Source organism: Pieris brassicae, chromosome 9, assembly GCF_905147105.1.
Source record: "Pieris brassicae chromosome 9, ilPieBrab1.1, whole genome shotgun sequence".
NCBI lineage: Eukaryota > Metazoa > Arthropoda > Insecta > Lepidoptera > Pieridae > Pieris > Pieris brassicae.
The window spans coordinates 3845923-3861097 of record NC_059673.1 but is presented as its reverse complement, the minus strand read 5'-3'; the positions used below and the strand labels follow the sequence as shown (position 1 = coordinate 3861097).

Sequence of the window (15175 nt, the reverse complement as noted above, 5' to 3'; positions counted from 1 at the left end):
CGTGCGTGGTCACGGTGACGCTTAATGTGTAAAAGCTATTTTAACAAAAGACAATACTAAGTATTTATTGATTTTCTTAAACCTACTTTTATTTAATTGTAATACATTAAAGCTTAATCGTAAGCTGTCGTTATAGTAGGGGAGCCCAAGAGGGGATTTCGGGATTTACTACAGCGTGGCAGATTAATATACAGGGGATCCAAATCGTCAGATGGTGAGAGTGAGAGGTGAGAGCTTTTTTAGGTTCACTTAACATAAAAAAATAAATCAGTGGCGCTACAAACTCTTTCTGTTTCATGATTATTTTGTTAATCGAATAGTGAAGTAGGAGATCAGCCTTCTGTGCCTGACACACGCCGTCGACTCTTTGGGTCTAAGGCAAGGCAGTTTTGTCACGATGTTTTCCTTCACCGTTCGAGCTAATGTTAAATGCGCACATAGAAAGAAAATCCGTTGGTGCACAGCCGGGGATCGAACCTACGACCTCAAGGATGAAAGTCGCTGAAGCCACTGCTCACTGTTCACTTAACATCCGCTTAGAAAATCTGACGCGATTGATTATTATTTTTTCATTTGCAATCCTTAACCATAACCACCCTCAATATGCAAAAAAACAGATTAACATACCAACATTATTAAAAATACGTAGCTCATGGATGCTATCAATATCTGACGCGCTCAAATATGTCCATGGAACAGTTTTTTTTACAATTTCGAAAATCTATAGCCGCTTCGTCCACCGATGAAAAGGTACAACATTTAGTATTGTCTTTGCTTTTACACATTAAGAAAACACTTTTTAAACGGATTGAAGCTATGTATTATTAGTATAAAGTTATATTTATTTACATAATTTTAAATTTAATTTTTGTCCGACGTTTCGCGTGCTTTACAGCGTGCGTGGTCACTGTGGTGTGGTGGTAAATAATTATAAGTTTATAATAATAATACATAGCTTCAATCCGTTTAAAAAGTGTTTTCTTAAGGTATACATTATAAAACATTTTTTTCTTCTTATTATCCAAGCTTTACAACTCAAAAGCTCTCAACGACCCTCGAGTAAATCCCCATTTAGCATCGTGGGGCAGCCCACTACTATTAAACGTGAGAAAGTCCAAGGCCTGTCTTAAAAGTGTGTTACACTATATCAGCCCAGTGTCCCAGTTCCTACGTTGATAACTTTGTACAAAGTGTTTTAAGGAACGTCGCTGCATGACGTCTTGTCGGCACACATTGCCCAAAAGCTTCTAAAAGCAAAGGCTCTTGATGAACTGCTTCTCTGAAAAATTATGTTTTTATGTACTTTGACTAGGTTCTCAATTCTTTTTAATTCAATTTGTTCTAACGGGCAGGAGGGTCATCTGGAGTTAAGTGATATTACTACCACCGCCCAGGTCAGAGAGTATTTTGACACAATATATATGTATGACATATAACAAATACGAATTGCTCGCCACTACATAATGATAACGCCATATTATGTTATATGTGTTTACTACCGTTTAACAATAGGTTCCAGACCTGTAATCGTCAATAGAGACTTTTCCATCCTTATCCATATCCATTTTCCTAAGAACTAGTTCAACTAAATCACGCACACCTTCGTCGGGGTCTTCATCTCCTGGTTGTTTCAATAAGGAATTTCTGAAATCAGGTTACATTATAATTAATTATATAAAATGATATATCTTAGACTAGACGTAGACTTTTGTTTTTGTAACTTGCCCTTTGGGAAAAAAAGAGCGTTCCCATTTGTAAATGCTTACAACTCGCTTTGTGCCTTCTGGTGGTATTCATGAGCGGTGCTATCTGGAGCCCCTGCCCGTCCTTTCTATAGAAAAATCTGTGGACCTATTGATTTTAAGAAAACCAAAAAAAGTATAGTCTATAATATTAAGTTAACATAAACCATTTGAAACATTCATATATTATTTACAGTCAAGTTTAAATGGTAGTTTTTCATGTAGCATATGGTGAAAGCACCTAAAACGTGGAGTATGAAAATAATATGTTAAAATTGCGTTTATATCCGTTAATTGTTATATTTTACTTATATAAGTGAAAACATCATTTTAAAACTATTATTTAACGGTTAAATAATTTTTATTAAACAGTGTAGTAATCGTTTTAGAATAACCAAAGACAATTTTGCAAACAACATAATAAGTCACTATTTTTAAAGTCCATATTTATAGAAAATATAATCGCACACGCAGAAAAATGCTCAAGATCGAGAGAGATGGAGCCAGTTAGAGGAAGCCTATATTCTATAAGAGGTCCTTGGAAAACAAATATTTTATATACAATTATATGTTCTTTTCTTTTGTAAAAATGGATGAATGTTTCAGGGAATATATTAGGCTTAATTATTATTATTATAGTCTGACTTACTTGAGTAACAAAAACATTTCATCCCTAGTTATGTAACCATCCGAATTTAGGTCATATACACCGAAGCAGTATGTCCGTTTCTCGTCGTTACTGCCCCGTAACAACACACTTAACCCCTTGGCCCAGGACTCAAACTTTAAGGCCCCCTCTCCGCCATTGACCCCTCGATCCCAGGAACTCCATATTCGGTCTAGGACTACTTCTTCAGTCACTAAATCAAAGGTGTTATGCATGACGTCACGGAATGTGTTCTGATCTATGCCCTGAAAATATATGAAGCATTTTGTTACATTTGAAAAATAATAAGTCTGTTTGTACCTCGTTACCTAACAGCAGATATATGCTTCAAAGGTCATAGTTATAGACATCACAAATACACATCAATTACATTAGAACGTAAAAAAGTTAAACTAGAGTTTTAGTTATTCATTTATTACAGAAATACATACATCACATACAGACTATGCCAATAGTAGATAGATAATGTCGATGAATAAAAAACTAAAATTAATTTTAAATTTTGTTTCTATGTACCTTTAATACTTCATAGTTTAAACTTTATTAACCGAATACAATAAAACGATGCTTTCAGTTTTAGTTTACAACGTATTACGTTTTTAAAAAAGATTTTATAATAGGTCTGATATAAGTTGAAAGATCATTTATTATTGTCACGACAATTTCCTTAACAATATTTCAGAGATATATATCGTCGAAATATTTGGTATTACGCCGTAATTGGTCACGAATATGAACTATGGATCACCATGAGATTGCGTGAGGCCGTAGCATGTATTGTGTTTTATGATCAACACTTTTTGAATACTTTCTTTGCGTTTACAACACAAAAAGACTATATTGATAGTAAAAACTTTTTTAACTCTTAAAGACTGGAAACGAACTAGCGAATTCTGGCAATATGATTGTTCCATTGCAAAAAAAACTCCCCGAATTTTTTCTGTATTATTCTAGACGACTTAGGGTCACAAATTGCAGTCTCTCAATGAAGTCGCGTAAGTAATGTATGGGCATGGGAAAGAGAAATTTGTGAGTTTTTTTCTATTCTTTATTTATTTAACAGAATAATATAATCTATATCATGGTATATTTAATACTAATATTATTTTAATACAGCCTACATAGCAATAATTAAAATACAAATTAATAAATAGAAAATTAAAATAAAATCAAAAACTTTGGTCCCTGTGGCAGTGTACTTTTAATGCTGTGTTGTGATACTTATTTGTTCATCGTGTTACATTATATATGAAAACCACTGCGGTTTGTATGTGGTATGTAACAACAGCAGTCAATAGCGCGCGCGACAAAATTATATAAAAATAATTATTCAACTTGTTTTTTTAAGTTCCTGAACGTCTATCTAATAACTGATCGGGTAGTCCATATATAAGTCGCAGTAAATACTTCAACGTTCTCTCGCCATAGACGTTGTTTGTTCTCGATGTACAGATCCGAACTTGTGTTACAGCTCGGGTCTGTACTGTACGTCATGCTTAACTGGTTTTTTATGTCATCTCGAACAATAATAAATGTCTTATTTATTTACTATAATTAAACCAAACAGTGCATCGAAATGACCCTTAATATTTAACGCCTAAAAGGGTCTTTCATTGCAGAAGTTTACACAAGACAATTCCGTTGGTGCCGCGATTCGAAATCACTACCCCAGGGATGAGAGTACGGTAGCACTGCTATTTTATTAATATTTAGCAACAAAAGGTGCATTTCGTGAAGTAAGTTTGGCCCCCGAAAACTTTTTTCTACTCTCAGACCTCAAGAAAGTCGCTAGACTGAAATATTGCTCCGACGAAGAGGTAATCGCCGAAACTGTATCGTACTATAAAAATGGTATCGGAAAATTATGCCGTGTAGTATGACCGCTATAATAGTTGTATCGCGCACGAAGGCAAACGGAGAATATAACGTGATTACGAGTATTCAATATAATTATATATTTTGAATACTCGTAGCCTACGAACATTTCAGCTCACCTATCCCAGGCACAAAGGCGTTAAAGGCACAATCTATACGCTAAATATAGTGTAGTATACAGAGCGCTTTAAATGATATCTTAATTATAATGGGAATCTTTTAATCACTAGGCAGGCGTGACTGATCTTAGCCCATCTTAGCTTCCTAGATATAGATCTAGTAGGGATGGTTGGATACAAAAAACTAGAAACCCGATGGGAGTTACAGATTGCCTGCTACGTTGTTTAAGTTGAAAATTATTAATAATTCTATCCTGCAAGAACTGAATTTATTTGTACAAAATTTGAGACGGTGGCAACGAAGGTATCTACAGTCTCTAACGGCAGAACGAACTCGTTGCGTTGCGAATGCTTATTTCTGTTTCCGAATCGACCGTTTCATATGTTCTCATTGAATTCCCTCATTCGCAAAATCATATTGTTACGATAATTAAGTTACACAACTGCATTGGCTATTAGCTGTTAAGGTACTTGTATAGGTATAAATAAATAAAACGTATTTTCCATCAATTTAGATGGGTATTAAAACTACTTACAGTTACTATATAGCCCTATATTTAAGATAGACAACGTTCAACAATTTAATTTATCGACGTATGGATATCTTGTTTGTCTAAGCTCTCGTCTCGAAAATCTGGACCATTATGGAAGCCAACTAACGATGGTGAATGTAATTTCGCTATTCAATTTTTAAAAAATGTCGAAACACTATTGACCACATAATATACAGCATTTGAATCTGGGTGTAAAAATTCCTGAAAATTTATATGTACGGACTAAACACTAATAAGAATTACTTACATCTATCTTTGGAATAGGTTGTCCGATGATGGTAGGCGTAGCAGCCGCTTGAGCATCCACCACCAGTTTTCGGTACATTGTGTATAGTGCTTCTAATTCATTCCTTGTAAAAATAAGTATTCTTTTTTTACTTTTATTATACTATATTTTTTAAAAGATATAATTAAAAACAGAAATGCTTTGGCAACTTAAAAACTTATTATACTCATAAGTTATTACTCCTTCATAGATAATCACAAAGACCTAACTTAAAAGAGTCGTGTCGTATTAATTGTGTACTGGCCGAAAATAACATTTTGACTGCGCACTTTAAAAAATAATAGAACTGGCCATTAATAAAAAAGATTTGAAATTTTTATTATTATACTCACTTGCTGAAATGCGTATTTCGAAACAACATTTCTAACGATTTCTCTTTTAACTTTCGATTAGGCATGTCTGAACCGAAGGCGGACTAGAAGTGAACTGTATCTCGTAAACAGAGGCACTATGCCTATAGTAGTTCATTCAGTTAGTGAATTTATAAGGTAAGTGTTATTCGTAGCACGATAGTTTGACCTAATTTTAGATAGACATGCGTTTTGTATGGAATCGCTTTGGGAGTGGTACCATAGTTATAAGGGAACGATGGATAGGAATTTTTTGATAATCACGCCTTTAATAGAAAACGTAAGTTCCAGTTAGAATAAGAGCGCCTTCCTATCCTACGTATATACGGCATGACCAACGATATATATATACATAGCGGACTTCTTAATAAAATAGCAGTTTTATACTTTCGATGTAGAACATGCTGGAACATTAAACAAATATATGTAAAAGAGAGAGTAAATGTAACAGTCTGACAGGCGCAAACAACGAAGGAGGTCCTATTTATTTAAGAAACGTGACGTTTGGCGCCAAGTCTGAGCCCCAGTCGTCAAAAATATTATATATGTCAATATACGGGAGTCATAGTTCGCGCGACATCTCCTTTTTAAATCTGATCCTCATTACACAATCTACGCCTTCATTTAATTTTCTCAACGACTTTATTTTTCTTAAACGAATTACTAGGTAGAAAGTTATCTTCTTTAATTTTAAAGAGTATACGTTTCTCTTGTCAACATCCACACCTGTAAAAACATATCCATATTTTTTTAATTTTATATAAAAGTATACTCACTTGCTAAACCTCGTCGTTCTCAGAAGAACGTCGAGAGCTTGCTGTGGTATCTTATTTATCGGTACCACGGTCTTGGTGCGGCGTTTAGGCGGTGCTGGCAGTGATTTCCGCTCCACTGCTGCTTTACCAGCATTAAGGAAAAGGCGGACACTCCGAAGAGCAATTGCACTTGCCACCATGCTGATTTGCTTTTGTTTCTTCTCTGCCATTATCTGATATGGGATTTCTAAAGTCATGTTTGGCATTTACGCAAATTATGTTTTAAGTATTTAGCAGTGCCACAAATGATATGTTTAAATAAAATGTTCACCAAGTCGAACCAAGATATTTTGACAGTCTCTAAACGAAGCAAATTAGATGAAGAATGTTTATGTAAATTAAGTTCGAAATATTTTAACAAAACTTTAAAAGGAACTAGCAAAGCCTAACATCACAATTTGTAGTTCAATTAAGTAGAGGAAGTTATTTAGCTATTAGTAAGCTTGGTGCGAGGTACCAAAGAATTAGGGTAAGGTTATTAAGTGGCATCACTGTGTACTCTAGAATAGACAATGTGATATTAAAGGGAACTACTACTAGACAAAAGGAAAGTTTAATAGAGTAGGTCGAATTAGATAAAAAAATCCCCTAAGCTATCCAACTGTTTACTTTTTAGTTTTGCGTCTCTATATATGTATTTAGTATGTATGTTTATATAAAAGAATTAATTAACGCAGTTTTGTATTGACTTTTATTAAACTTTGGAGCAGTGTTGGTCTGCTAGTTACAGCGAGCAACTGCGTGTGTTTTTCTATTCTATGACTGTATGGCTGACCCACAGCTGCAGGATACAAAAACAAATGATGGCTGATGATAAGGGCCAGTAGATAACTTTGTAGCGCCGCTGTATTTTTTTATGTAAAAGTTTGTCTTGTATACAATTTCCATATATATAATATTTCCTCTCTCCGCTTTAACTCATTTAATACTAAAAATATTTGGATTCTTCCTTATTACATACCATGCTTGTTACCTTCCCGGATAAATAGATTTCATACTACAACTTCCTGTGTATTTGAGAGCAGTAACATACGAACTTTTATATACAAATGTAGTCAACGAGTTAAAGTAAAATTTTAGAAAAAAAATGATTTAGGTAAACTTCAATAAATCGTTATAATTCTTATATGAAATAACTATAATTAATTGAACTTCCGATGTAACCATGAAGATTAATCTTTAAAAACGCAAAGTTTACTGAGTAAACTATTTGTTTTAACAACATAATTATGACACGCAACTTTAACATGCAACGCCTGTCAAATTTAGCTATAAAAGAACTTTTTCATCACTAGCTACAAACGGTAAGTCTGACCTTTCTTACGTCTATATGGATTTTGACATACGGGAGTTCAGGCTAAGTAATTACTAATAACCTAGATCTCGTTTCGCTTCGTTTCGTAATGGTTTAAAAGCAACAATTTTGCCAATATTTGGGCCGTGGGGTTCAAGTGCAAAGATTTAATTTGACGCCTGGTAGTACCGGTGACCAGAGAGGATGCTTTCCTCGCTCAAGGAATAAGTATCGCAATACAGCGAGGAAATCTTGCCAGCGTTAAAGGTACACTGCCACAGGGCCCAAAATTTACACATTTGTTTTTATTTTCTTTTTATAATTTTTAATTATTTTTATAATTACCATGTAGGTTAAGCAAATTGTAAATATTGTATATTTGATTGTTATGTTATTGTTACGATTCAGTCTTAAATTGATATTATAATCTGTTTACTGAATTCGCAAATTTATTACCAGTTTTAGGTAATATTAATTTTAATATGTTTATGGATTTTTTATCAGGCTTCACAGATAATTAAAAAGTTTGCTGTCTCTATTAAAAATCAATTTTTCTAAAGTTGTTTATTTATTTAGATAATGGTAATGTTTAACATATGTATGGTTATGGTCTAAAGTCCTTAGAATTGTAGAGAAAATCCTGTTTTTAAAAATACAATATTTTCTTAATTAATGAATTTTCTACGATAACTGATTTACACAACAGTTTATGTTACGTTCACTTAACAGCATAAACAGCCTCGTTCCGCTCCTAAAGCAATACCGACTACAATTTTGTACTCAACGATTCTACGAAATAATTCAATTTCATAATTATAGTTTTGAACGCAAACTTAAAATCATTTGGTACGAAAACTTAATATTCAATAGAATTTACGTGGTAAACTTACTGATTAATGATACGCAAAACGCGATATACATATAAATAAAACCCTATCACAAGTCTTACAACTTATTGGAGGGAGATGTGCCTTATGTATGAATTATGAAAGAACATACACGTAGTGACATATTTCTTTACATATTGAGTTTTATTTCGTCTTACGTAACAATGAAATATATATTTTACTACAACAGTTCGCCAGATACGATCAACGTATTTACATGGAAAACCAATACAACTCCACGATACACTGTTCTGTTCAATATTTTTTCTGAAGATTTTATAGCCTGGTAACGAGAATTAAGAAAATCTAAACAAAATACAAAAATAGTAAAAACAATTATAGCAAAACAATATTTTAATTGTCTTTGGTGGTAGGATAATTTAATAACTAACATGAGAAATTTATTCTATATTATAATCTCATTTTTATGGATAATCTGTGTAATGTACCTACCTTTCTCGATATATTCTACACACTGCACCTATACACATATATATAACCCATAAAGCATAATAAGATGGTGATATGGGTATCACGACTCTGTGTGTCTGTTGCTTAGATACAATTTATTATCCCTGTGCGAAATTAAATCAATACCAGAATCAGACATCTACACTGATATGAAAATGATCGCTTTTTTGTAGTTAAATATTTTTCATATTCTTTTGCAAGTGTTGCCATAAAAAGTAGAAAATGTATTGTCCTGTATTTTTTTCAAATTAATGTTATCTCAGTTGTTTTTTTTAATATGTAGTTACTTTTATGAATAAGTCATATATATTATTATATTATAAGTCATACACAAATTTAAGTTATTATTAAATAGATGAATCAAGAAATATGTTGATTATTTTGATTATACACCATAAGAAAGATCTAGTACCATAGAAAAGAATAAATAAAACTATGTTATAGAGTATTTATAGACAGTGAGATATATACAACTTTATCTCTCTGTCTATATCAAGTGATGTTATTAAGTGTCGCCATCTATTACAATCGTGGATAACTACTAGAATACGAACTGATTCTTGTAGTAAATGAGGTTTCTATATTTGGCACAAGATCACGCTTATCATAACTAATGAAACGTTTATTTTTATTGACTTAGAACATTAAATTTAAATGGAATATTTATAACTTATTTGTGAATAACTTTTTAACAGAACTCGTTTTAACGAATACCTTTTAATAAAATTATCTTTATCAATGTCAAAAGTTAAAAGTCGTTTTCCGATTTTATCCCATTTATTGGCCTGCACGGTGTTTACCGAATTTGACAGTTTCAAAAAGAAATAGGGATATTAAAAGAAAATCTAGATACAAGATTGCCACGATACAAATTGCTTTCACGTGTGTAAGTATATCAAGTAATAACGAAGTACCGTAATAAATTAAACTGTACTTATAAGCATTACGAGTGATAACTTTTTTTGGGGGTCACACATGAAAGTTATTTATTACTTTTATCTAATATTCTAAGTTTGTTGCTATAGATTATTTACGCTGTTTTATCTCTCTACTATAGACAGAGAAAAATATTGAAACATCAATATTTGTATAATGTATTGTTTTTCTAATAACATATTACTTAATTTAGTAAAGTTGTATCCACACATAATTTTTAAAAAAGCTAACGTCTTGGTTTTAATAGTATTAAATTTTTAACTGGAGAAATCTATAATTACAATAATACTTTAAACGAAGTATAAATAATTGTTCAATATTAAAGGTATAACGTTGGGTACATAAAACAATGTGAAAGTGGTAACACTGAATTCTGAAATGTCAGTTGTCAAACACTGGGAGATCGGTTAGCGAATGCTAGCGCTCGTTTGTATTTGCATTTCTTGTATTTCTATTTTCTGGATAAAAATACGTTAACATAAATTTATCGGACGCCCGCTGAAGTGAAGTGAAATTAATATTAGTTGTATAGTGTTTCCTGATAACAGACTACACGATCTTCTACAATCATTGTCATCATCGTCGACAACCAATTTTGGTAAGCCTTTATTATTTAATTATTATTTTTAAGAAATGGTTAATTATATTTTGAAATAAACTAATTTTAATAATTTTATTATTAACTCGTTATAGTCTAATTCTACTCATTTTAATAAAGCGTATGAATTACCAAACAAAGGCTCGATATTTGGATTGTTTTGAAATATCAAGGTAAACTGTAATTATTTCCCTATGGCTACAAGAAAATGACCTGTTTTAAAAATAAAATAAAAGAAAAAGTTTACTTTAAGGATGAAGGCCACTCATATATTTTTTAAAGACATTCCATTTCAATAGGAAATAATAAAACTTGATGTTGGACATTCAAAGCATTTGTATTTGAATTTTACATCTGATTAACTTGCCTAACAATTTTAAGTGGCTTTATAAGTTTAATTATTAAATTACAAAATCATCAAAATAAAACTGGGACTTTAAAAGGTTCTTATGTCATAGTAGATAGTGATGTACTTATGTATACAACAAATTGCATTTGAAAAATTATATTGCCTTTATTATAATGAAAATAAAAGAAATGAAACGAAAGAAATAAAATATTTTTTTATACAAGATAAAAAAATTAAGTTCCTTTAATTTTTTTTATTGAAAGAGGCACAGGTGGTGCATGAATATTTATAAATTCTTATAATTTTTTAAGTTGATTTTAAAATTACTGGATTAGTGTGGAAATATGAACTTTTAGATATTATATATTGTGCTATGTACTTCAAATAGGAAGTCTATAGGAATGGTGGAATTCTATCATGCATGTCTTAAAAACACAATTTAAAAAGTGTTATTTGGCAATGCCAATTCCTCATTACCAATGAGTGTTTCCTTTCAAGAAATTGTAGGTTTTGATCTCAGTTTCATTAGATTGATTGTGGACACAGTGTGACTGGTAACAAACACAAATATAAAAAAGTGTTTCCATAAAGAAATATAAGTGCTGGTTACTATTTATTTATTCATTTACATTGTATTGCACAACACAAATACAATTTACAAAATATAAGACAAAAAAAATACATAGAACAATGGGAGGTATAATATATATATAGGAGGTATAGTATATCGCTATTTAGCTATCTCTTTCTTGGAACCCTAATGATACAAAACATATTTGAAAATAAGAAATATGGCTTTCCGTTTATTTTTTTATATATATTTTTGTTATATAATTTATATCTGATAGCTCCAGTATACACTTTTTAAAGGCATTTATTTAGCATGATACAAATTTTTAGAAGGAATAAAACTGGTGAAGGTGTCCTAACCATTGTTTGATACACTTTAAATAGTTTATCGTCTGTCATATTGTTATACAAACTAAATTCGTAATTATTGACGTGAGCCTACAAAAAAAAATATTCAGAAGCGTCTTTGCCTTGCATGCAAATCGATCTACTAATACGTAGCTTTGAGTACGCTACACTAGTCCTACAGGTTGAGGGCAATCAGGTTCCTTGATCCCAGTCTACAGTTGAAAGTAAATAATACCGATACCTGTAATACGTGAATACTACTAAAACCGAAGATTATTTAATAATACACGCAACAGTTGCACATTCGAACAACAGAAATTCAATAGGCAGGCAACATTTGAGGATACATTCATAGACATAATGATAAACAATGTTTAATTATAAGTATTATTACTTATTACCTTAACCATAACGTCAACTTTAATTTCGTTTATGATTCAAATTAAATAAACCTATTCTAGCTACAGTATTGAGACATTATTCGGTGATATGTGGTGTTTATCGATAAGAAGATATTAACTGAAATATGAACATAATGACTGATAGGAAAAAAAACCGTCAGCATTTTCCTCATTACCTTGGACAATGAGTAAACATATCGTCAGACGTGATTTTGTAGTTCTTAAATAGTTTGATGACCTAATTCTGACCCAGCGCATCTGTGGAAACCCTCGGCGTTTTTTTAAATTAAATGAAGTTACTAAGAAATCTGAGGTTGAGGAAAATGAAGTAAGAGTTATAAGAGTAAAGAAGCGAAAGATACAATAATGACTTGAATTCTCAATTAATTCTTTTATTATGATCAATAATCTTTTACAATAAAACATTATTAAGTAGCCATAATATCTCAGAGGACACGTGTAAGTAGATAAGCCTATGTGATATAGACAACAAATTTACCGAGTTAAAAATTCCTTAATTATGCTCGTATATTAGATGTATATTTAACAAAGCGGCGATTGCAATTTACAATCAAAACGCAACACGCACTCTATTTAGCCGTATTTTATCATAAGGAAGTGGTGCAATCACGCAATAAGATTTTAAATGGATTTTAATTGTAAAGTATCGATTCGCTTTATTAAAAACTATCTCGTAATTGTAGCTAACGTTGTTTAGTAGGTTAAGAGTCACACAATGCAACGCCGTTCGATTATCTCAGAAGTATTTATGCTACAGAGGACAGATTATGTCAGTTTTCGATTCGATGTATCGCTATAATATTTTATGTAAATCGTTAGATCACTTAGGAGTTATAAACTCTGATCAAAAACAGTGTACTAGCATATATTCTAGTATAACATATAAATCAAAATTATTATTGTCTGTATTAGTATTACATAAATAATTATAAATATAGATTTTGGTCAGAAATTCACAGATCTCGAATCAATCTAATAGTAGATCAAATGGATAAATAGCTGTTTATTTTAATATAACAATAATGGTTACAGGTAGGTTACTTACAATCTAATTAGTTAGAAACTGTTATAAAGTATATTTAATTATTTAAAATTATAAGTTGATCTGCCTTTTTACGTACTTGCTAAGAAACTTTGCAATTCAACTTTCCTTTCGTTTCATTATTAATCTTACAAGAGCATTTCAAGCATTTGTAAGAATTTTTATACACATCGGATAACCTATACCAATCAAAAGATTATATTAATGTCAGAATATTAAACATAAAAAAAACTATTACAATTTTATAAATAGTAAATGCTAAATTAAGGAAGAGTCGTTAATAATCTCGCGATACTAGCTACGAATACAACCTTGATAGGCAGTTGCCCAGTAGTACATATTCATAGCATTACACCCATCCTCAATAACGACAATAAAATAGTAAAAAAGTACTTTTTAAGTTGCCGAAATTAGAGTTATATAATGTTTACACTGTATTTAAGTATAACTTATAAGATATACTTAAATACAGTATACTAAAGATATTTGTTATACATAAAAATATAGAAATATTAAATAAATATTTAGCATGTATTACAAAAATAAATTAGATTAAAATATGAAACACAATTAAATTAGTTACAAAAAACATAAAAGTTTTGTAAGTTTTCAGCAAAAAATTAATTTCTATATGCTAAAAATCTTTTTAGCATAGAAAATTGATTTATCGACTGCCATCAACTAATATCACCTGATAATTCTGTGGTCACTATCACAAAACGTGTGAAAGCATGTTTATCTTATTTAAATTATCAGTGATGCACTGTGTTTTTGTTTTTCAAGTGTAGGTATATGCTTTTTGTCATAAGTGTATAACCTCCTCTTTAGATTTTTTTAAGCCGGTTGAAAAGTATTAATTAGTCCTGTATTTTACTAATTAAATGCATTTAAATTATCCGTCACATAAACTTTTTACAAAGCACAGTTAACATTTATCAATGAGTAACAAGAGATAATGCTCGTTTCGCTTAGTTGTGATTGGACGATAAATGATGTCAAAGTCAAAGTGCGATTCTTTTGTTTAATGCTCCCCAGATTGTAATAATCGATACTACTGAAGGGCTTTCAAGTACTATGCCCCGGCAGGCAAGACACTCATAAGCATTCCGGCGTTTCAGGTGACGGCGGTTAGGACTTAATTCTATGTGACCCCTGCTCGTGTGGACACATAAATATCTCTTTAAAAAGAAGCTTAGCATACGATATTGTGACATTGTATATCTACCCCTATACCACACGTACAGTTTGTAGGCCATAGCGAATGTGATGCAAACAAAACTACGAAATAAGGCCCACATACGAGACACAGTTTCATATCGTGCGAATATTTGGCAATCGAATAAACGGTGAAAACGCCATTGTTCGGTATATAATGCTTAGTGCTATTTATAGTCTTTATTCGTACCTAAATTAATATTACCTAAAGTGGTATTAAAATTTATATACATATAATTGGACAATTCTATCTGTGTTTCAGTGTAGTTCAATGAATTGTTGGTATTAGTGTTGCCATTACGGAATTTCCTTATTTTTATGTAATCCCATAATTTATATATAAGTTATATCATCTTTAGTGAACTTGGCCCACCTACAAATCTTGTCTGTCCTTCTTTAATACGTAAATATTTTAAACATGAACTTTGACCAACTTAAAACATTATGTTAAATTTTTTTATATCAAAATAAATTGTTTTGAAGAATTCGTTTTTTTCCCTTTTTTTAATAAGGGAAATGCATTTCCTCAGTGGGGGTACTTTTAAAAGAACTACCTCCACTAAACTCCATCCAATAATGCACTCTCCTTCCAGAATTATTTTTGAGAATTTTGCAACTGAGAATTGTACAAGCAA

General features: G+C 31.3%; 2 protein-coding genes across 2 annotated transcripts in view; one reads left to right on the top strand and one right to left on the bottom strand.

Moving 5' to 3' along the window:
* Nucleotides 1-1167: 1167 nt before the first annotated feature.
* Nucleotides 1168-6578, bottom strand: LOC123714394 (EF-hand calcium-binding domain-containing protein 1). Its single transcript, XM_045668634.1, has 5 exons — nt 6370-6578; nt 5205-5307; nt 2392-2654; nt 1522-1644; nt 1168-1279 (listed from the first exon to the last, which is right to left on the bottom strand). The coding sequence occupies exons 1-5, from the start codon at nt 6576-6578 to the stop codon at nt 1168-1170; spliced, it is 810 nt and encodes a 269-aa protein (XP_045524590.1).
* Nucleotides 6579-10399: 3821 nt separating this feature from the next.
* LOC123714140 overlaps nt 10400-15175 on the top strand; it is a 57953-nt gene continuing 53177 nt past the window's right edge. The window contains exon 1 of the mRNA XM_045668299.1: nt 10400-10594. The gene's annotated coding sequence lies outside the window, so the exon portion shown is untranslated. The remainder of the gene's footprint in view (nt 10595-15175) is intronic.

Bases quoted from the DNA above. Each gene is read 5' to 3' on its own strand.
- LOC123714394 (XM_045668634.1), bottom strand. From the start codon at position 6,578: ATGGCAGAGAAGAAACAAAAGCAAATCAGCATGGTGGCAAGTGCAATT. The intron at 1,645-2,391 runs GTAAGTCAGACT...ACCTGATTTCAG, and splicing joins GAAATGTTTTTGTTACTCAA to AAATTCCTTATTGAAACAAC. The intron at 1,280-1,521 runs GTCTGGAACCTA...ATAATTTTTCAG, and splicing joins GTCTCTATTGACGATTACAG to AGAAGCAGTTCATCAAGAGC.